This window comes from Micromesistius poutassou, assembly GCF_964030765.1.
Source record: "Micromesistius poutassou genome assembly, chromosome: 18".
NCBI lineage: Eukaryota > Metazoa > Chordata > Actinopteri > Gadiformes > Gadidae > Micromesistius > Micromesistius poutassou.
In genome coordinates, this window is record NC_140288.1 from 12,480,614 (window position 1) to 12,503,605 (window position 22,992).

The 22,992-nt window shown below is 52.7% G+C and overlaps 2 protein-coding genes across 3 annotated transcripts in view; one reads left to right on the forward strand and one right to left on the reverse strand.

Moving 5' to 3' along the window:
- Window positions 1-5,861, reverse strand: part of LOC311363227 (endoplasmic reticulum-Golgi intermediate compartment protein 2-like) — a 12,301-nt gene extending 6,440 nt beyond the window's left edge. Inside the window, exons 1-10 of the mRNA XM_084483202.1 lie at window positions 5,722-5,861; window positions 5,299-5,434; window positions 5,047-5,155; window positions 4,890-4,936; window positions 4,736-4,803; window positions 4,496-4,536; window positions 4,260-4,361; window positions 3,990-4,085; window positions 3,555-3,610; window positions 2,693-2,791 (exon numbers count right to left, since the gene is read on the reverse strand). Of these exons, the coding sequence (XP_084339328.1) occupies window positions 2,693-2,791; window positions 3,555-3,610; window positions 3,990-4,085; window positions 4,260-4,361; window positions 4,496-4,536; window positions 4,736-4,803; window positions 4,890-4,936; window positions 5,047-5,155; window positions 5,299-5,404 (724 nt within the window). The 5' untranslated portion in view covers window positions 5,405-5,434; window positions 5,722-5,861. The remainder of the gene's footprint in view (window positions 1-2,692; window positions 2,792-3,554; window positions 3,611-3,989; window positions 4,086-4,259; window positions 4,362-4,495; window positions 4,537-4,735; window positions 4,804-4,889; window positions 4,937-5,046; window positions 5,156-5,298; window positions 5,435-5,721) is intronic.
- Window positions 5,862-7,573: 1,712 nt separating this feature from the next.
- kdm7aa (lysine (K)-specific demethylase 7Aa) overlaps window positions 7,574-22,992 on the forward strand; it is a 28,318-nt gene continuing 12,899 nt past the window's right edge. For both annotated transcript variants that reach the window (XM_084482737.1, XM_084482738.1), the window contains exons 1-4: window positions 7,574-7,674; window positions 20,244-20,329; window positions 21,541-21,658; window positions 21,881-22,041. In XM_084482737.1, coding sequence (XP_084338863.1) covers window positions 7,577-7,674; window positions 20,244-20,329; window positions 21,541-21,658; window positions 21,881-22,041 — 463 coding nt within the window. In that variant the 5' untranslated portion in view covers window positions 7,574-7,576. The remainder of the gene's footprint in view (window positions 7,675-20,243; window positions 20,330-21,540; window positions 21,659-21,880; window positions 22,042-22,992) is intronic.

Genomic DNA, 22,992 nt, shown 5'->3' on the forward strand with positions numbered 1-22,992 from the left:
ATGTCACGCACGATTAGGGAACTTTACGGGTTATTGAAGGTCAAAGCCATCCGCACAAGCGTCTACCACCCAGCCACAGACGGCTTGTGTGAGAGGTTTAACCGGACGTTAAAGTCCATGATCCGTAAATTTGTACACGAGGATGCTCGGAATTGGCATCAATGGCTAGACCCTCTGTTGTTTGCAGTGCGGGAAGTGCCCCAGGCTTCCACGGGGTTTTCCCCATTTGAGTTGCTTTACGGGCGTAAGCCCAGGGGCGTCCTGGACCTCATTAAAGAAAACTGGGAGGAGGGGTCCAGTGACAGCAAGAACGAAATCCAGTACGTCATGGACTTGCGTGCAAAGCTTCACTCACTAGGGGTATTGTCACGTGAGCACTTGCACCGCGCCCAGGAGAGTCAGCGACGCCTGTACGACAGAGGGACTAGATTACGCGATCTCACCCCGGGGGATAAGGTCCTTGTGCTGTTGCCCACCTCTAGCACCAAATTACTCGCGAAGTGGCAAGGACCCTTTGTGGTCACACAGCGGGTCGGGGACGTGGATTACGAGGTAGCGCGCTCGGACAGGGGCGAAAACAAACAGATCTACCACATCAACCTCCTAAAGAGGTGGAACGATGTGGTCCCTGTCACATTTGCGTCGCTGGTGTCGGAGAGAGAAGAGCTCGGGCCGGACGTCCCTAGCCCAGGCCCCATCCCCCCGGTCGGTCAGGGCGAGGGTCTTTCAGGGGGTCAGGCGCGGGACGTGGCCGATCTGCAACTCCAGTTCGCCGACGTCTTTTCGCCCCTGCCCGGTCGCACCTCGCTAATTACTCACAACATCGAGACGCAGCCCGGGTTAACGGTGCGGACACGCCCCTACAGGCTGCCCGTCCACAAACAAGATGTGGTGCGGCGTGAATTAGCAACCATGTTGGAGTTGGGCGTGGTCGAGGAGTCGCACAGTGACTGGTGCAGTCCCGTCGTGCTGGTGGGGAAGCCGGACGGGTCTGTCCGGTTCTGTGTAGACTACCGGAGGGTGAATGCGGTGTCGAAGTTTGACGCCTACCCAATGCCCCGGATCGACGAGCTTGTGGACCGGCTTGGCATGGCCACCTTTTACACGACTCTGGACTGCACGAAGGGCTACTGGCAGATTCCGCTATCTCCAGCAGCCCGGGAAAAAACGGCCTTCTCCACTCCGCTCGGTCTCTATCAGTTTAAGGTGCTTCCGTTCGGGTTGTTCGGGGCCCCGGCCACGTTTCAGCGGCTGATGGACCGGGTGTTACGGCCCCACGCCGCGTATGCTGCTGCCTACATTGATGACATCGTCATCTATAGTGGAACGTGGGAGCAGCATGTGCGGCAGGTGGCGGCCGTTCTTCAGTCGCTGAGACGGGCGGGGCTCACGGCCAACCCGGCGAAGTGCGTGATCGGGCGGAGGGAGATCCAATATCTGGGGTTCCACCTGGGGGAGGGGAAGGTCCGACCACAGGTCGCAAAGACCGCAGCGGTCGACGCCTCCCCTCGGCCCAGAACCAAAAAGGAGGTGAGACGGTTCTTGGGGCTGGCCGGGTACTACAGGCAGTTTGTACCACACTTTTCTGACCTGGCTAGCCCCTTGACCGACCTCACCCGTAAGAGGGCCCCAGATACAGTCCAGTGGTCGGAGTCATGTCAGGTGTCGTTTGAGGCTATTAAAACAGCCCTCTGTGGAAAGTCGGTCCTATGTGCTCCTAACTTTGATCTCCCGTTTTCCCTGCAGACGGACGCGTCGGATAGGGGGTTGGGCGCAGTCCTGACCCAGCAGGTGGAGGGGGTCGACCGGCCGGTGCTGTACCTGAGCAGGAAACTATCAGACCGGGAGGGTCGGTACAGCACCGTGGAGAAGGAGTGTCTCGCCATCCGATGGGCGGTCGGCGCCCTTCGCTACTACCTGCTGGGGCGCGCGTTCACCCTCTACTCCGACCACGCCCCCCTCCAGTGGCTCCACCGCATGAAGGACGCCAACGCGAGGATCACCCGGTGGTACCTCGCGTTGCAGCCCTTCAACTTTCGGGTCGTGCACAGGCCTGGGGCGCAGATGGTCGTGGCGGACTTCCTCTCCCGTTCCGGGGGGGGGGAGTAAGTTGGCGGCCGGATGTAACCCCGGCCTGTGTCGGGCGGTGGGGGTATGTGGAGGGGGACGTGCGACGTCTGGCCTGCGGGGGGAGGTAGAGGACGGTTGGGAGCACACCGGATCGGCTGGGGGGGATTGGACCTGATTGCGGACAGGTGCCTGCGATCAGGGCCAATCAAGGAGGTGTATTTATGTGTGCTTTGTTTTTCAGTGAGAAAAGAAAAACCAGAGAAGGAAGGTGTTGCGGACGGGAGGACACGACGAGTTGCCCAGAGCATCAGTTTATTTCAGTTTATGTGGTCCGATGGAGTAGAATCCGCAACGTGCTATTTCAGTTGTTATTTAAGCGTCTTGGGGGCGAATAAAGACTTCTTCCTCCCGAACATTGGGTCTCCTCTCGCTCATTACCCGTTACAGTTATATTTATGAATAATGTTATATTTATGATTTTAGTCATTCAGCCAGTGGTTCCATCCAAGGCGTGGTTTTATTTAAGACGTGTGGTTTTTGAGCAGGTGAGGGCAGGTTGTTCTGGGACAAATACAGGCCAACTGCAGTAGACATTAGGGTCGGAACCAAGAACCTTTCTTACTGTTAGTGGTGGTTTTCTGGGTTCCATCCAGGGGGTGGATGACTCCTGGCACCTCTTCCCCGAAAGATAGGAGGTCTATCCGGTGGGAGAAGTTATACGCTGGAGGAGATGGAAGAATTTAATGCAGACTCAAACTACTATAGTAGTGTAGTGGTGGACACAAACTACTATAGTAGTGTAGTGATTGATACATGTCCAGTAGTAATGTAGTGATTGATACATGTCCAGTAGTAGTGTAGTGATTGATACATGTCCAGTAGTAGTGTAGTGATTGATACATGTCCAGTAGTGTAGTGATTGATACATGTCCAGTAGTAGTGTAGTGATTGATACATGTCCAGTAGTAGTGTAGTGATTGATAGATACATGTCCAGTAGTGTAGTGATTGATACATGTCCAGTAGTAATGTAGTGATTGATACATGTCCAGTAGTGTAGTGATTGATACATGTCCAGTAGTAGTGTAGTGATTGATACATGTCCAGTAGTAATGTAGTGATTGATACATGTCCAGTAGTAGTGTAGTGATTGATACATGTCCAGTAGTGTAGTGATTGATACATGTCCAGTAGTAGTGTAGTGATTGATACATGTCCAGTAGTAATGTAGTGATTGATACATGTCCAGTAGTGATTGATACATGTCCAGTAGTAGTGTAGTGATTGATACATGTCCAGTAGTAGTGTAGTGATTGATACATGTCCAGTAGTAGTGTAGTGATTGATAAATGTCCAGTAGGAGTGTAGTGATTGAAAACTGTCCTGTAGTGTAGCGATTGATACATGTCCAATGGTGTAGTGATTAATACATGTCCAGGATTAGTGTGGTGATTGATACATGTCTGATAGCTGATATTTCCATACTTTGGTGGCTGACGAAGGCGGCGATGTGGGCGTGACCGCGGGGGTGCTGTATCGGCCTGAAGAAGATCAATAAGTTTTATTAATTAACATAATGTAAAACCTGGGGAACAGCTTGTTACCATTTCACAGAAAACTTGGAATAACTTTTGGAACGCTTCTTTAACCAAGTGACGTATTTTTCTCATGAAAGCTCATGAAGGAATGACACCTAACGCTTTTTAATAATTTGAGATTGAATTGGTTTGAGCAAAAATAACCAAAGAAGCTAGCTAGATGTACGCAATTACATGCTTTGGTTGATGAGGGGAAGGGACACGTATCATTAATCTGGAAGCATTCCATGACTCATCACTACGAGCCAAAGTACACTCGTTCACGACCGACTAGAGAGTAGCTGGAGAAAACACGAAGCATCCTGGCTTCAGCAGGACTCACTTTCCCACCGTGATGTGGAAGTTTCCCGCCACCTTGTTGACATAGATGTGCCCGTGGATCCTGCACGCGCTCAGTGGCTCCAAGGCTGCGCCCTCTCTATGAACACACACACACACACACACACACACACACACACACACACACACTTCAATGCATAATACAAAAAGTCAGTGTTGCAAAGTCATTGAGCAGCTTTAGAAATGGGGATAGATGATATGCATGACACCCTACTCCAGTTATCCCTGCTCTTATTCGACAGTAACCACTGACCTCAGGGGGAGGGCCGGTGGCGCCCCCTTGTGAATGGTCTTGTACAGTACGTCCTGCAGAGAGTGCTGCTCCCCGAGACCCTTCTGGATCACCAGCAAGGTTCTGGTTCAGGAGAGATTAAACGCGGCACGGTTAGGATGCAAACGACAGATGACATTGGTATTGGACATCATCAACCACAGTTCCTCAGGGTGTTTCTGTGGCGCGTGCTCAAAATTAAAAAAAAGCCAATACACCTGTGCCAGAGTCTCTGTTGAGGCGACAGCTCGAAGATCACCTGAGAAAGGACATAAAAGTTAAAAACTAAGAGTGACAGGAGAAAGTGAGTCTGATGAAGGGTGGAGGAGAGTGGAGGAGGGTGTGGCTAACCGGCCGGTCCAGGCTGTTTAAAGCTAGCAGTTCGTAGCTCGTTCTAATGCTATCAGACCTCGCACAGGATAGATGATCAAAACCTTTCATAAAATGGTTGTACTCACAGGTTCATACTTCAGACCGTTGGACATAATCATGGTTTCAGCCAGATCCAGAATATCAGCTCCGACATCTGAAATCAAACCATCACCGCTCTGAACACATTCTGTATTAATCCAGTGCTAGTGATTGACATACAAACAAGTGATGTTCACTCACGCTGGCACTTCATTGCAACGGTGATGTCAATGTTTATTCTCATTTTGCTGGAAAGTGGGAAAGAAAAATAGGTGCATTTTACACCTATGTCAGATTCCTTCCAGCCCACCATGGGGGCGTGGCTGCTGACTACAGTCACTCTGTCCCCCTGCCTTACCTGGAGAAGTCCTTGTCCACCTCGTAGTCGTACTTCATCCAAGTGTCGCGGTACACGAAGAACTCCAGCACGGCCAGAACAGCCATGACCCCGAAGGCCAGCAGTGAGACTGGAGAGGAGACCGCAGAATGATTCACCCTCAACGCTGTTATTCACCCTCACGTTGTGTTAGTTACACACGTCGTGTTATTCACCCTCACGTTGTGTGTTATTACTATAGTATGCATAGTAGTATGAACTCGGGGGGCCCACCTGTGCCCCCGGACGCCGAGGTCTCCATGTAGCTGTCCGGGACCTTCGGGAAGGCGTCCAGCTCCTTCACCAGGCTCAGCGCCTTCCGCCGGGACAGACGCCTCATGACGCCTTATTGATCACCACTTATCGATCACTTGATTAGGTCCATAACATTCATCAGCAAGACAAGTGGAGGATTACACCGGTGGTCATTGCAGTGTGTCGCCTTAGAAGGAACAGTTTAATTTACGAACCCCCGGGATATCAGGACCAGAGTCCAGAGACGCGTCGAGGGTGCGACACAAATACATGCCGGGAATGTGAGATACTTTACTGCCTTTAGCCATTAGAGCTAGCCAAACCGCACTGTACTGTACTCCCGCTATCCCACTATCAGTGTCGAGGCATTGGTGTGATCGATAGCTATTATTTGCAGCCTACCTGTGGAAGTCATCCGGTGTGTCCACGAAAGGTTTCCTGATTCATGACTCATTCGGATGCTGCTTTGCATGTACTGATGGAGGCCGAACAGGGTCGGTACCTGACGCCGTCACTCCTCTCTTTCCTTGTTGTGGAGGATCTTCAGCCTGGATTGACGCCCACCACCACCCCCCCTCCCGCGGTGGAAGAGGAGACAGGTACTGCGCATGATCTGTAGTACCGGGCTCTGTCGCTAGATGGCGGCGCAGAGCTGAGAAGTGTGCTTCGCTTGTGGGGGGAGTTGCAGGCTGGTTCTTTATTGGTGCATGGGGAGTTGGGCATGTACTCGTGGATGTGGATGATATTGAGTTTGAACTAAAGCCGTCTATATACAGAGCAATAATAAATTATTGTAGACAGAAAAACAATTTAGTTGTCAACTGCATTGGGTTATATTCATTTACTCTTAAAAAACACAATATCTGCCATTTACTGACCTTAATGTAATGTATTTGATATGATGTATTTTGTATATTTTTAAAAAATAGATATATTTTCTGTAAACTAGCCTTCTTGGTTCATATTCTGGGGTTCTTGTTTATTTATGTGTTATTGTTGACATGAAACTAATCTGTATTTATATTCCATGACACTCTTCTGAGTTTGTGATCATTTATGAAACTGTGGAGACCAACATAACACCTGAGTGCTTAGCATTTCGTTATTGTTTTCATAATGTGTGCGTCCTGGTTGGATCTGCTGGTCTTTCCTTCAGAGCCTCGTCGCTTATGGCGCGTTCACACCAAAAGCGACTCCATCCAAAGTCAACGTATCGCGTTTCATGCGACAGGCGCCTGGAGCGTGTCTATTTTGGGTTTAAACTGAGAATTAAAAAAAATAATAAAACTTCCCCATCAAGGTTAACTTATTTAACGTTTTATTTCGAAAAATATTTTATTTCCAAAAGATATAATAACAATTCAGTTTGTAATTAACCTGTATTTCCACACGTTCTTTGAGCTACTATGGTGTTTGAATCGGTGTTTATGGTGTTTAAGGACTAAACACCATTTCCGGTCGCGTGAGAAAGCTGAGCAGCTCACCAGATGAAGCCATGCTGTACATCTGCAGACAGACAGACAGACATTTGCAGACAGACAGACAGACAGACAGACATCAGCCGCACCGCCACTGTCTGACGGGTCCCTCGCATGCACGCAGCAGGCACTGGGGCTTTTCAGTGACAGAGAAGCACAGATGGGTGGGGGGATGGGTGCTGTCACAGACCCTGGGTGTTGTCACAGACCCTTTGGGTCGGTGGCCCATTGCTATTCAACGCACAGACACGCAGAGCACGTCAGACACGCGGAGACATACCGGGCGAAACTATTTAACAAACTATTTAACATTTCTGATGACAAAGAGCACAAACAAGACTAAGAAATACAATGTTTAATTTACATGTTTGACAATTTGTGTTGGATATTTGAATAATGCAGAAATAAAATAAAATAAATTATTTTTCCACTCAAATTTAAACTACTAAATTACTTATTGCCAGGTTATACCCTAAAATAATTGGGGAAAACCTCAGAATGAAAATATTAACCAACTGGAGCCAAGTGAATTGTGAAGATATTAGCGTTATTTTGAGAAAAATAAAAAGTACGTATTTTTGGAGTAGCTGGACGAAAGTGAGTTATTTGAAAACGACGCCAGCCAGAGCTGGGGTGTCCTCCTTGAATTATCTGTTCATACGTTGTCCGTGGATGGGGACGACGACTCGTGCATGTCCGGCCGCGCTCGGCTGTTTCCGCCCGGGGGAGAGGGAGCCCCTCCCCGCTCCATTCCTGCGTTGTTTGGGGACAGAGGGAAGATGGCGGCGGCCCCGCTGTACTGTGTCTGCCGGCAGCCCTACGATGTGAGCCGCTTCATGATCGAGTGCGACATCTGCAAAGACTGGTTCCACGGCAGGTAGGTCCACTGCGGCCCCCTGGAGGGGTAGAGCCCGCTCGGGGGGACCAACGCGGGGCGTTTCACGGGGAATGCGACGGTCTGCGAGCGGTGTTGACTCCCTAGCTGAGTTAGCTGCTAATGCTAGCTGTCGGTTTAAAGGGTTTAAAGGGTCTGGTGACTGACGGCGGAGAGGGGCTCTCACTGACCCGCTTTAACCCGGAGCCGGGTCGGTCAGACGGAACCCCTCTAACCCAGAGGTGGTCCGTCTGACCGACCCGGTTCCGGGTCAAAGTGGGTCCGTCTGACCGACCCGGCTCCGGGTTAGAGTGGGTCCGTCTCACCGACCCGACACTGGGTGAAAGTGGGTCCGACCCGGCTCTGGGTTAAGAGTGGGTCCGTCTCACCGACCCGGCTCTGAGGTAAAGTGGGTCCGTCCTAGAGACCCGGTTCTGGGTTAGAGTGGGTCCCTGTCCCGTCACACACACACCTCGGAGGTGCTGGTGGTGGTGTTGTTGTGTAACGTAATGTTAGGTGATCATAAGGGGTTCAGTGTGTAGTTAGATGTTTGTGGGTCTGTTGGGTGTGTGTGTGTGTGTGTGTGTGTGTGTGTGTGTGTGTGTGTGTGTGTGTGGTTAGGTGTTGGGAGGGGGGGGGGGGGGGCTGATGTGTGTAGTTAGGTGTTCTATTTCATCCCTACTGACCGCCAGAGGCGGTGCTTCAGCACTGGATGTCTCCATCTCGCGCATGCGCAGGTCGAGTGTTTATACCAACAGAGTCACCTGTGACCCCTGATGACACCTGCTAGTCTATATCTTCCGGTGACATCAGAGGATCGGTTCCTTCTCATCTTCTCGCTCGCAGGTAGAGGTATGTCAGTGAGCTTTAGCTCAACTAGGACAAATTCTACGGAACTGCTGCTCGTCGCCGGTAGCCTTGCGACAACTTGTCGGAGCTGCGGGCTGCGCCCTCCAAAGGCTGCGACGGGCTGAAACGGAAGGTTTGGTGCGGTTTGCCGCGGACACTCTTCTGAACCGGTTGGTCTCTACAACTGCCCGAGTACCGGGCATAGTGTATAAGTTTCCTTTCGAAGTATTCTCTTTTCGTAAGGCTGGTGAAGGCGTCGTACTCGCTCCCTCTCCCGACATCAGCGTCATTATTACGGGCATTAGCGGTCGCGCTGCCCATTTGATTTATCGTACACCGTTGGTTGTATCGCCTTTCGTTATAGTTCGCCTGTTGGTGAAGCCAGTGTACTCGCTCCCTCTCCCGACATCAGCGTCATTATTACGGGCATTAGCGGTCGCGCTGCCCATTTGATTTATCGTACACCGTTGGTTGTATCGCCTTTCGTTATAGTTCGCTTGTTGGTGAAGCCAGTGTACTCGCTCCCTCTCCCGACATCAGCGTCATCATTACGGGCATTAGCGGTCGCGCTGCCCATTTGATTTATCGTACACCGTTGGTTGTATCGCCTTTCGTTATAGTTCGCTTGTTGGTGAAGCCAGTGTACTCGCTCCCTCTCCCGGCATCAGCGTCATTAGTACGGGCATTAGCGGTTGCGCTGCCCATTTGATTTATCGTACACCGTTGGTTGTACCGCCTTTTGTTGTAGCGTGGTTTGTTGGTGAAGCCAGTGTACTCGCTCCCTCTCCCGACATTTGTACTACCGCTACCTCGTTTTGCTGGTTTTACCGGCGTTTTCGTCCGGCCCACTCAGTGCGTATTTCGCTGGCACCTGCGGTTGCGCCAGTTTGATTTTTGCTTCTCTTCATTTGTGCAGCACTGTTGAAGGCAGTGCGCTCGCTCCCTCTCCCAGCATCTGTTAGGTCCTTAGTTTGTGTGTGTTTGCCGGCCATGTTTGGTGAACACTCCTGCTCGGCCTGTCTGGCTTCTCTGCAGCCTGCAGATGGCCATGACATGTGTCCTGCGTGCCTCGGCCCTGAGCACCTGAGAGAGGGGCTCTCGGAGGATTCGTGCATGAACTGCAGCTTCATGCCTCGGGCAGTGCGGGCTTCCAGACTGGCTGAGGTTGAGCACCTGCTGGGCCAGGCGCCGGAGCCGGGACAGTTGACCCCAGCTCAGCAGTCGCCGGCTCAGCCTAGCCGACCCAAACGGCGAGCGGCTGAGAATGCGGGTGCCTCCTCCGGGAGGAGGGCCAAGGAGTCTAAACTGGCCTCCAAGGTGGACCAGTTGACTGAGGAGCTGAACCAGATGAAGTCCCTCGTCCTGGCCATCCGGTCTGGAACCGGTGCAGGCGATACGGGCACTCCTGCTCCTCCTACGGTTGTGTTCGAGCCGGAGGATGATGCGCTCTCCCTGGCGGCATCAGCCACCGAGTTCGCTGACTATGGGGCGGACACGGTTCCCCAGGACACCGCCTCCGGGCACGGCTCTGGAGTGAGCTCCCGCTCCTCGGCCCACAGCGGTGGTACTGGGTCCGAGGATAATTCGATGGGTGCCATCATTCGTATGGCCCTGGCCCGCCTGCAGCTGGACGTCCCGCAAGTTCAGCCGGCTCCCGCCAGCGCTTTCTTCAGGCGTGGCCCAGCCCCGGCCACCTTTACGGTGCCTCCGTCGGAGGAATACCTTAGGGAGCTGCACGCGTGCTGGAGGGATACTAGAGCCCTCTCTCATGCAACATCGGATGGCCGGACCCTAGCCGCCATGCAGGATGCAGCCAAGTTTGGCTTGGCCCGCATGCCAGCGGTTGAGCCGGCTATAGCGGCTCTCGTCGTCTCGCCAGAGGAGGCTCTGAGGCCAGACGCTAGGTGTCCTCGCCCTCAGTGTAGGGTTACGGATGACCTGCTCACTAAGGCCTATGATGCGGCAGCACGCATGGGACGCATCGGCAACTCCTTGTCCCATCTGATGCTTGCTCTCTCAGCATCGCTGCAGGAGGCTACGGTGGACGCATCCGTCCACAGCTTTGGTGATGCGTCTCTGCAGGCCTTCGCCTTGATGTCCAGGGAACTGGGGCGACTAATGTCCACTCTTGTCCAGGCTCGCCGCCAGGTGTGGCTGGCACAGTCCCCTCTCACTGAGACATGCCGGAGAACCCTCCGCAGTGTCCCCGTGGAACCTGGGGAGGTTTTTGGGTCGGCTGCTCTGGAGGCGCTTGAGCGCACAGTACAGGCCAGACAGACTCGACAGCAGCTCTCTGGGCTTCACAGGAGTATGCCTCCTCCCAGCAGGCCAGGGGGCTTTGCAGCTCCCCCCCAGCGCCGCTCGCGGCCACAGACCTCCCCCAGTGGCTTTCGAGCCCCTCAACGGCCGCCCTTTAGGCAGCCTCAGACCTCGGATGCTGCCCGTCGTCCCCCCAGGGCCTCCAGAGGCCGGGGGACCAGGCGCTGAGAGCCCGGGGCCGGCCGTCGGCGGTTTTTCCCAGCAGCAGCTCAGTTACTGGGCTGCTTCCACCAGGGACCCGTGGGTGATTTCCACCTTGACCCACGGGTACAACATTCAGTTCCGACGCCGGCCCCCAGCCTTCGGCCGGGTCAAGATGACCATCATTCAAGACCCGGCAAAAGCTCATGCCCTCAACCAGGAGCTGTCTGCCCTCCTGGACAAGGGTGCCATCGAGCCGGTAGACCCCCTGTTACCACCCGGGGGGTTCTATTCGACTTACTTTCTTGTCAGAAAGAAAGATGGCGGACTCCGCCCAGTCCTCGACTTGAGGGGACTCAACAGATTCCTCAAGGTCCTGAGATTTCACATGCTCAGCACTGCAGAGGTGCTACGTACTGTTGCCGAGGGGGAGTGGTTTACCTCAATAGACCTGAAGGATGCATATTTCCATGTCCCCATAGCGCCACACCACAGGCAATTTCTGCGGTTCGCTTTTCAGGGCCACCATTACCAGTTCAGGGTGCTCCCGTTCGGCCTCTCCCTCTCTCCACGGGTGTTCACCAGGTGTGTGGCGGCAGCACTTTCACCCCTGCAGTCGCGGGGCGTAAAGATTCTGCCTTACCTGGACGACTGGCTGGTCTGTGCACCATCCCGGTCTCAGGTGACCCGGGACACTGCAACCCTTCTCTCACATGTGGCCCAGCTCGGTCTCAGGGTCAATTTCCAGAAGAGCTGCCTGGTTCCCTCACAGAGTACTCTCTTTCTGGGAATGACTCTGGATGCCATTACCATGAAGGCCTGCCCATCACCCAGGCGTGTGGACGACATCCTCCGCCTCCTTCTCCTCTTTCGGGAGGACCGCTGTCTGCGCTATGTCCTGTATATGCGCCTTTTAGGCAAGCTGACGGCTGCTGCCACGGTGGTCCCCTTAGGGTTGCTGTCACTGCGTCCCCTTCAGAGGTGGCTGAACAGCTTCCACCTGGATGCCAGGCGGCACCGGCACAGGAGACTCAGGGCGTCACGGCGTTGCCTCCTTGCCCTGGCTCCATGGAGGGAGAGGTCTTTCCTCCTTCAGGGCATGCCCATGGGCTCCATTGCATCCCGTCGGGAGGCTGTCACAACAGATGCCTCCCTCTCAGGGTGGGGCGCTGTGTGGCAGAACCGGACAGCTCAAGGGCTGTGGCCCGTACCGGACCGCTCAGAACATATCAATGTGCTGGAGCTACGGGCAGTGCATATGGCGCTGCAGTCCTTTCTCCCATTCCTAAGAGAAAAGCACGTGTTGGTACGGACGGACAATGTCTCAGCCGTCTCTTACATAAACCACCAGGGGGGAACCAGGTCTGCGCGGTTGCTGCAGGCGTCCCGGGACCTCCTGTTGTGGGCGGCCCCCCGCCTAGCCAGCATGAGGGCAATATATTTGCCGGGGGGACGGAACCAGGCTGCAGACTTCCTGTCCCGTGGCAAGCCTCCACCGGGGGAGTGGCGGCTCCATCCAGAGGTGGTGCTCAACATCTGGGATCTCCTCGGCATGGCAGAGGTAGACCTCTTTGCCACAGAGGAGTCGACCCATTGCCCCCTCTGGTTCTCCTTGGCAGAGGAGACCAGCCCTCTGGGCCAGGATGCTCTCGCCCACGATTGGCCAGAGAGTCTCCTCTATGCCTTTCCACCGATCCCTCTCATTCATCAGGTACTGCAGAGGGTCCTCCAACAGGGCCACAGCCTGCTGCTGGTAGCCCCCTTCTGGCCGGGGAGGACATGGTTTCCTCTGCTGCACAGACTCTGCCGCAGCGCACCGTGGCGTCTCCCCGACAGGGTCGATCTCCTGTCCCAACTGGGGGGCCAGATTTGGCACCCCGACCCTCAGCACCTGCAGCTTTGGGTCTGGCCACTGCAGGGCCCGACCCGCTGCTGACAAGGTGTTCAGACGCCGTCCAGGATACCATACTGAACGCCAGGGCGCCTTCGACCCGAATGCAGTATGCGAACAGGTGGCAGCTGTTTGCCGTATGGTGCTCAGACAGGGGTGAGGACCCCGTGCACTGTGCAATTCCAAAGGTTCTGGAGTTCCTACAGTCCCTTCTGGAGGGCGGACGATCCCCGGCTACCCTGAGGGTGTACGTGGCAGCCATCTCCTCCCGACATGCTCGTGTCGATGGCAACACCGTGGGGGGCCACAGACTCGTGTCCCTTTTCCTTAAGGGAGCCTTGAGGTTGCGACCCCCACAGGCACAGCGAGCTCCAGTGTGGGATCTGCCCCTGGTGCTGGATGCCCTGTGTCTGCCGCCTTTTGAGCCCCTGGCACAGGCGGAGTTGAAGTGGGCGTCTGCTAAGACTGCCTTTCTCCTCGCCATCACCTCAGCAAGGCGCGTCGGGGAGCTGCATGCTCTCTCTGTGAGCGAATCATGCCTGAGGTGGAACTCAGACGGCTCAGGGGTCACCCTCTGGCCGAATGCGGCTTTCCTTCCTAAGGTTCTCTCACCATCGAACCTTAACCGGCCTATCCACCTGGCTCAGTTTACCCCCCCTGCAGGGGAGGAAAAGTCAGGACTGCTGTGCCCTGTGCGGGCTTTAAGGGTCTATCTAAGTCTGACCACAAGCATGAGACGGTCAGAACAGCTGTTCCTCTGCTACGGTGGTCCTAAGAAAGGCTGTGCTCTCTCCAAACAGCGACTGTCGCACTGGGTTGTGGATGCCATCACCCAGGCATATAGACACAGTGGTCGCCCCCTGCCATCCGGGGTGAGGTGCCACTCTACTAGAGCTGTCGCTACGTCATGGGCGGCCCTGCGTGGCGTGCCCCTGCAGGACATCTGTGATGCGGCATCGTGGGCATCACCGACTACCTTCTCCAGGTTCTACCGGGTGAATGTGGCCACTCCCCATCCACTGGGTGTGGCCCTGCTGCCCACCTCTACTGCTTCCTCTCACTGAGGTATGTACTGGCATTCCTCGTGACTTTGCTGTTATGGGTCATCCAGTGCTGAAGCACCGCCTCTGGCGGTCAGTAGGGATGAAATAGAACGAAAGTTACGTATGTAACTACGGTTCTATGAATCCCGGATGACCGCCAGAGCGTCCTGTCACTCAGAATCCTTGTGGGCTCGCGAGAAGATTCTGCAGGAACCGATCCTCTGATGTCACCGGAAGATATAGACTAGCAGGTGTCATCAGGGGTCACAGGTGACTCTGTTGGTATAAACACTCGACCTGCGCATGCGCGAGATGGAGACATCCAGTGCTGAAGCACCGCCTCTGGCGGTCATCCGGGATTCATAGAACCGTAGTTACATACGTAACTTTCGTTTGTGGGTCTGTCGGAGTGGCTGATGTTTGTTAGTCTTGATCACTGATCCAAGCCTGGCTGACTGAGATATGATGGATTTGCATTTAGGTCAGCTTTTGTCTCCCTGATTTAAATATCATGAACCAGCACGTTGCCATGGGGTTTTTCTTTATCATTTTAGGTGATTTAAAACCTCTCTGTATTATGTTATTGATTCAGATTTTGGGTTTAAACTGAGAATAATAAAAAAAAAAACACGATCTGTGACGTTATGGGTTATTCAATGTGAGGGCAGGCTACTAACTTCCCCATCAAGGTTAACTTATTTAACGTTTTATTTCGAAAAAATATTTTATTTCCAACAAAGATAATAATTAAGTTTGTAATTAACCTGTTTTTCCACACGTTCTTTGAGCTAATATGGTGTTTGAATCTGTGTTCGTTTTGACTCGCTAATCCTCAAAAGACTGGAGGAGAACGGGGCGCTTGTTATGAATAGAGCACTTGATTGACAGCTTGGGCCATTTAAATCCTCTTTCAGCCGAGCCGGCACATGGCGCAGCCCCCTAGCGGCGGGCCGGGTATTGTTTAAAGGTACACGGCCTGGGTTCTGGTAAACAGCGCTGGTTTCTCGACGCTCTCTTCTCGTCAATAGAAACAGTCGAAGTTTTTGGAAGGTTTCGGATTTGAAATTTGGATGCGTCCCATTTATCAATATCCACTTTGGTAGATGTATCCAAGGGTCTGATGCTTCCAACACCATTTTTTTTATTCGTCTCTATACAGTGCTTTGTGTTGTCATATTTCCATGTTTGTGGTAGCCAGCGTCACAAACTACCCACCTGAACCATCATCTCCATCTGTATCCTCAGTTGTTATGACTCGATGCATCTCCATGACAACCGCACGCTGTAAACACAATAAGCTGTTTTGCTGTTGTTGAAATGACTGAAGCCCGCGTTGCGTAACAAAACTCGCGGGGTGGCCAAGAAGAAGGAAAAACGTCCCGACGCGTCCAAACTGTCACGTGGCATGGAGCAGGAGGGAACAATCGCTGGAGCTTCCTCTATTGATGACTAATACACACCCGCGTGCACACATCTGCACAGAATGAAGCCTGGGTTTGTTTTTAGTGCGGTTCCCACGGGGCTGGCCAGGGAGAGAGAGAGAGAGAGGGAGGGAGAGAGAGGGTGGTTGTGTAACTGGCATTCCTGGTGCTTGCTTGGCACTGTGTGTGTGTGTGTGTGTGTGTGTGTGTGTGTGTGTGTGTGTGTGTGTGTGTGTGTGTGTGTGTGTGTGTGTGTGTGTGTGTGTGTGTGTGTGTGTGTGTGTGTGTGTGTGTGTTGGGGAGATCTACGTCTCGGTGCTGCAGAGCCTGTTTCTGTTTAGTGTCACCTGTCTCTGTTAGCATGTCGCCAACGGCCCGGGCTACCAGCTGGGATAGGACCCAGCAGGCCGGGTACCCCCGCCCCCAGCTCACTGGAGAACCAATCAGAGGAGCGTGACATCACAGAGAAGAAATGTGACTTGAGGACCAAAAGTTCTGTTCATGGTTGACTGAGAGGCGATGTTTGAGACTTGTTTGACGGCTCAATGGTGTAGCGGTGACTGTTTGACGCCTGGTCTAAAGGTTCTTGGTACCCAATTCCTTGATCAATCAGAACACGGTGTTTGAGACGTCCAGACCAGAGGCTAGATGGGCACCAGCGTTTCCTTGATTGATTATTTATTGATGATTGATTGGCCCTCGCTGTTGGACCAAGTTCAACCCCCCCCCCCCCCCCCCAATCAGTCAGTGTTGCGGCTAGCCGCTCTTAAGAGAGAGGGATGGTCCCTCTCTCTCCCTCTGTCTGTCTCTCTCTCTATGTTTACTCAGAGTGGACGGATGGTTGAAGGACATGAAGACCAGCTCTGGATGAGGCTTGTTGTTGGTTCATTAGCACAAGGGCCTCGGAGGGGAGGCAAGGGGCGCTTTGGGACTTCTGGGTTTATCGATATCAATTAGTATGTTAACAGTATTCCATTGATCTACCAGTGTTGTTATGTGTTGTAGCCATGCTAGTGAATAGTATAAACAACGCAGTTGGCGCACTTCCACATACTTCCACTTTATATTCAGCTTTGGTCCGACATCTTATGAATACATTTTTTATGATCGATATATATTTTGCCTCAGTTTTGTTTCAGGATATCTAAATAAACAGTCCGAAATAGAGTATGCTGTTGCATTGTGGGTTAGGCTAAACTATACAGGCCAGCTCCAGGACCGGCATGGAGGGAAACATCCAGCCTACCTCTTCTGTTCATAATGAATTACTAATGCGTTATGACCAGCAGGTCGGGCTCTTTACCCCCCTCTTCCCTCAGCAGACGGCTTAGTAGGTGGAAATCGATGCGTGTTGGTTCGATTCTGGTGTAGGGTGAGGGTGAGGGTTAGCCACGCCGCCCGTGTCAAACTAGACTTCCAGTCTACTGAAGCGTTTTGCTGCCCGCGGAGCGTCCGTCTGCTCCGCCGCGCTCAGCGGAGCAGCCTGCATCAATTCAGAGCGGAACTTGTACCTACAGCACCACACAAAGTTGTGGTGCTGTGGTAGTGTAAACGGGGGGGGGGGCGGGGGCGGGGGGCTAACATCGTGGACCGTCACTTTCTGCTGAGCGTGTGAACGAGCTGCCAGACTGAAGAAATAATCGTTGCTCCGCCCTTCCTCTTTGTGCAACAAAATATCACACGCATGGTCGTGTCTGAGAGCGACGGGCAGGAAACATACACTTGCCTCTGTGGTTTGTACTGTGTATGTACCAAGCGTGTTAACCGCTGGAGACAGCGTTGTGAAAATGTTTTGAAGACCTCTCTTTGTGTCAGACTACTTAACTGCACACTCCAACCCTCCAGATTGGTGCGCTCACACAGACAATGGGGTCACAGAGTGCTACCTGATGAACAAGCTCCCCCCTCTCACCCACACAGGAAGGGAGGCGCCCGGAGAACAGGAAGTAGTGGGAGGGAGGGAGGGAGGGAGGGAGGAGAGGACTGAGAGGGACAAGGGAAATAGGATAATTTGAAGGGGACAGAGAGGGGTGGAGGGAGGAGGAGAGAGGGGTGGACTGAGGGAGGGACAGACAGACAGACAGAGGGAGGGATGGAGGTGGATAATGAGGACAGAGAAAGAGGGCAAGATGAGGACAGAGAGAAAGAAAGTGGCACAGAGATGGAGAGGGAGTGGGAGGAGAGGGGTGAGGCCAACACTGGCTGGGCGTTGAGAGAGCTCCCTTGAGGTCAGAGACGATGTTTGGCTCGGCAGCGACACGTGGCTCGGTCACTGGGTTAGGAGGTCAGCGCGCACAATGCCAGTCCGATGCCGTCCCCCATTTTGAAAGTACATTAGGATAGAACGCCACTAAATGGCATCTCTGTTTAAAGCAGCTCTTAACACCTCCCGATGGCAACACTGGCGTATTGTGACAGGAGGACACGTCCTTCTTTATCCACCCAGATGGCGGTGCAGATGGTTGTGGTGGCACTGCTTTTATCCCCGAGCGTGAGGTGACGTTAGTCTCGATTGGATGCGCTGCAGCCACCCCCCCCCCCCCCCCCCCCCCCCCCCTCCTCCTCTCACCCGCTCCCCGTCTCCCTCCGCCGGCGGTCGGAGGAGAATCCGGACATTGTGTGTGGTGCCCTGGATCGTCCTGCGATGGTGCAGCCCCTCCGCCAGACCCCTGGTGGATGAGGAGGTGGTGCCCGGGTTTCTTAAGATTCTCTCCTTTCTCCTCCCTGTGAAGACCGGGTTTCAGTGTCCACCCCTTTTCTCGTGTGTGTGTGTGTGTGTGTGTGACACACCTTCCACACTTGTGTGTGTACAGTTCAAACCGAAAACAATCTCCGACCAGAAAGGCGATCTAGCACTAGTTTCAGAAATTATCTCCGTCCAGATAACACGCCTGGAAATGCGCATCACGTCCCGTTCCTGTTCAGTAGGCATGTGCGGGCCGGTGATAATGGGAAGCAGATTGGTTGCTGTGAAGTGGGTTGATGCGTTGCATCAACTTCTTCGGGAGAGGCTCCCCTGATGGGGGCGTGACAAATCACATCGTGCCTAATCCAATCAGGACCCTGGGTGTCTGGGCCGGTTCCCCCGTACAGACTAAACACAATCCCAGGGATTTCTGACAAAAACAGCGTCAGCATCATCTTCAAGTTTTCAGTCTCCGTTTTAGGGATTGTAAAACACTGGAGTTGTGTGGACGCTGGGTGTTAATGTAGCAAAAGTCATCTGTTTTATTTTAAAACCAATACTATTTGAAGTTATTAATATTTGTATTTTTTAATAAATCAAACGAAAATGTATTAGTATGAATGAGTCCTCAGATGTTCCCAGCCAGTGCTCTGTATTGCCGTTTGTCTCAAAGAAGACTACTGTTTAACAATGTCCCTCTTCATGATGGACGTGTGTGTGTGTGTGTGTGTGTGTGTGTGTGTGTGTGTGTGTGTGTGGACTTCCTGTGTGTTGGAATGCCGGGGTGGGTCAGCCCAGTCAGAGACCTCATCACTTCCTGCAGAGCTAATGGCTCACAGCCTTTGTTTCCCCTTTTACGACTTCCTGCCGTTCCCCTCAGATCTGGGCTGATAGTGGGAGCTGCAGCCTGCTCGTCCCCTCCTCCCCTCAGGACGGTCGTACTACCAACCAGCGAAACACCACGTGTGTGTGTGTGGCCCCCTGTGCACCTGTTGTCCTCAGTGTCAATATAGTGTAACGTGCTCAATGGTCAGCCCAGGCTGATAGCTAGCTTGTGGTTGGTACACTTTAAAAGTAACAAGACATGCAATGAACCAAAAAAAGCAAGGTATAAACATTATCAAATACACTTATACATATATATATACACTTGGAATATAGGACACTGGAAGACAAATGATATTTTGAGGTTTCAGCCCCGACCAACAAACAACTGAGCAAACGTTCCCTGGTCTTCATCATCTGAACCACCTGAGGTCCCACTGATAGGACGGCAGAACCGCGGCCTGCTGGCTGGAGATTAGAAACATCAGCTCCTCTGGTTGACTTTAAGCTTATTATTTTTCTTCAATGCAAGCGGAAGTGTGTGTGTGTGTGTGTGTGTGTGTGTGTGTGTGTGTGTGTGTGTGTGTGTGTGTGTGTGTGTGTGTGTGTGTGTGTGTGTGTGTGTGTGTGTGTGTGTGTGTGTTTTCAGGTAATTTGAGTCCAACACACTCTTGATTTGATTCGTTCACCTCAGAAGCCAACATGTCTCCCTGGCCCGCGGTGAATTAGCTCCCACACGAGGCTGCGGCCTGTTACTGTGGGAAGGTCTAGCGATGGTGTGACATCTGCCTCGTCTTGCAGTTTGGTAGGTAGACTTCTTTAAGTAGCAGACTGGTTTCCTAGCAACGCTGAACCCAGTACCCCATCGGTTCCATTCAGGTACTTTTTGGGTGCAAGCTCTTTGTGCTCAGGGGGACATCTACTGAATTCAGACTCTTTCCAATAAGCTGTACCTGTTCCTCTCAACCTCCAACCGAAAGATCTCCACCAGCCAGACCCAGAACTGTGCAGTCCTGTTTACGCCATCACCAACCATCAGCTCAGCCACAATGATCTGTGACTAACTTCAGCATCTTTTGATTAACAACCTACATTTCAGCTCATCCGTCAGCCAGACATGTTGTCAGCATTGGCTCTGTAAACACGCGTCATGCCATGAACCTGTTTAGCCCTCAGCCACAGGAGTGACTGACCACTTGGCCTTAAGACTCAGTGCTAGGTTAATCTCATGTGTTGTGCCTCCGGAACAGTGTAGACAATGAATCCACTGCCAACATGTCTCAATGTTGCTCTTGAGGAAAACCAACAGGACAAATTTTGTTGCAAAAATCAAAAATTAGTTTTTTAACCTTGCACTGTCTGTCTCTGTCTCTCTCTCCCCATCCCTCTGTCCCCAGCTGTGTGCAGGTGGAGGAGCACCATGCTGTGGACATCGACGTGTACCACTGTCCTAACTGTGATGTCGTTAACGGACCCTCCCTGAGTGAGTGTCTCTCTCTCTCGGCCTCTCTCTCTCTCTCTCTCCCCTGTATCTGTATCATTTTCTCTCTCTCTCTGCCTGTCTTTCACTGCATCTCTCTGTCCCTCCCTCTCTCTCACCCCTGTCTCTCTGTATCCCAGTCTCTCTCTGTCCCTCCCTGTTTCTTTCTCTCTCTCTCCCCTGTCTCTCTGTATCATTCTCTCTCTCTGCCTGTCTCTCCCTGCATCTCTGTCTGTCTGTCTGTCTGTCTGTCTGTGTCTCGCTCTCGCTCTCTCTCTCTGTGTCGCAGTCTCTCTTTGTCCCTCCCTGTCTCTCTCTCCCCTGTCTGTCTCTGCCTCTCTCTCTCCGTTCCGGTCTCTTCCACAGTTTTCTCTTTCTAAATCTAAACTCCATTCTGCACATCACCCCCCCCCCCCACATGTCTCTAATGTCTGGTGATGGGAGTGACTCTGTGCTGAAAGGCTCTGATGAAGGCCGTCTAGGGACCAGGCTGTCCGCCCACCAGACCGTCAGCCCACTCACAACAGCCGTCTAGCGTAACCTCAGCTTTCACCACGCAACCAGTTTGCTGAAGACCTACTGGTGTAGCGCAGTTGTGTTTGGAAATCACCCAGTAACTTAAACATCAAAGAGGTCTGTGTGGCTCATGGAAGCCTGACGTGATTCACACGACAGCAGGGATGGTGGCGATATGTGAAACACATTAGTGATGAAATACAGCGCCGGCTTGTCTGACGTCTCGGCTCTGCTGTTCAGAACAGGAAGGTAGCTTTTAGAAAAGTAGATTTGACCTGCTTTTACTCATGAGCACCATGTACCAGAACCAGCATTGACTGCACTTGGTATGTGGCTCATTCATGTTCGTTTGAAACGTGCAAGAACAACCTACACCAATAATTCCGACACCCTGAGTGGTTCCAGGGTGGGCGAAGATAAGGGTCGGAGTTGAAGCTAGTCGGCCGCAGCACAATGCAAGGTGCAGTGGGCCTGCATAGTAAATTGGCTGGCCCCTGACTGTGGTGGTGGCCCCTCACGTTGGTGGTGGCCCCTGACTGTAGTGGTGGCCCCTGACTGTGGTGGTGGCCCCTGACTGTGGTGTTGGCCCCTCACTTTGGTTGTGGCCCCTGACTGTGTGGCCCCTGGCTGTGGTGGTGGCCCCTGACTGTGTGGCCCCTGACTGTGTGGCCCCTGGCTGTTGTTCCTGTGCTCCTCAGTGAAAAGACGGACCAACTGGCACCGGCATGACTACACGGAGCCCGACGACGGCAGCAAGCCGGTGCAGGCGGGAACGGCCGTGTTCATCTCCCAGCTGCAGAACCGCAGCTTCGCCAGGTACACCCTCGAACCCGCTGCACCCTCGAACCCGCTGCACCACGCTGCTGCTGGAGAGACTCCTCTCTATGTGAAGATATAGATGTAGATAAATAGATCGCTGAACCAGGGGCTTCATTGATACTTGAGTGATGTTCAATGTGCAAATGAATGAACGAACAAAACGAACATGAATGAACAAAAATCTAAAACACAGATTTGTTGTGTGTGTCCGCCCCCCAGCGGGGAGGAGGTCCTGGTGAGGATGCAGGGGGAGACGGTGACCCCCCGCTACCTGGAGAAGCATGGCTTCAGTCGGCCCATCGCCGTCACTGAGATGGAGGGGCTGGGGCTCCGGCTGCCCCCCCCCAGCTTCTCCGTCAGGGACGTGGAGCAGTACGTGGGTAAGGACTCCCATAGACTGGGACACCCCCCCCCCGAGCGGGACCCCCTGCTATACATACATGCACACACACACACACACACACACACACACACACACACACACACACACACACACACACACACACACACACACACACACACTCAGCATTTTTGGGCCCGATTACCGATCACCAAAATCATGATCTGCCGTTTACAGAATGGCAGGGGAATGGGAATCTATTATATACATATTATATATAAATATATATGGAAGATTCCATATCTTTCATATATAATCTGGATAGCAGGCAAGCACCAGTTTCTGTTCCAATAGACTATTTATTTTTTCTCAGTTTGCAGATTTCCGTATCGCGCTGCGCCTAACTCTAACTGTTGTTTATTTATATAAAAAAAAAGCAATAGCATAGTTCACTGAAGCCTAAAAACATGTTGATTGATGGAGAGGGTGGAAATGTTGTAAAGCAATAGGCACACGGTGAGTGAACTGCTCGTAGGCTAAATTGCCGGCGAACCGAGCTACCGTCTCTAGCCTTCTCTCTGAAGGACGCTACAGTGTGTTGCATAGCAACTGCCGCGCACTTTGCAGGCAGCTTTTTTGTATTTGTATTTGCTTTTCCGACTCAAAATTGAGGCTGTCTATGGCTTTCATTTCGCCATACTTAGTTAACCGTTTTATAAAAGTAATAGATCACTTTAGTCTATTGCTTAAATATACACTTACACAGACACCCACCGCTGTCCCAGGTGAGAGCAGGTGTAGTCTCACTTGGGTCACCACTCTGTGTCTCGGAGCAGTTGATCGCAATCGGCCAATCGGAGAGCCATATGTAGCGCGTTGTGAGGAGGAGGAGTAAGAGGAGGAGGTCTTTTTAGCCGACTTATCAGATCAAAGAGCTGTGGAGTGGGGGGGGGGGGGGGTGACCACGAAGGCTTCCCCTGCGGAAGGGGAG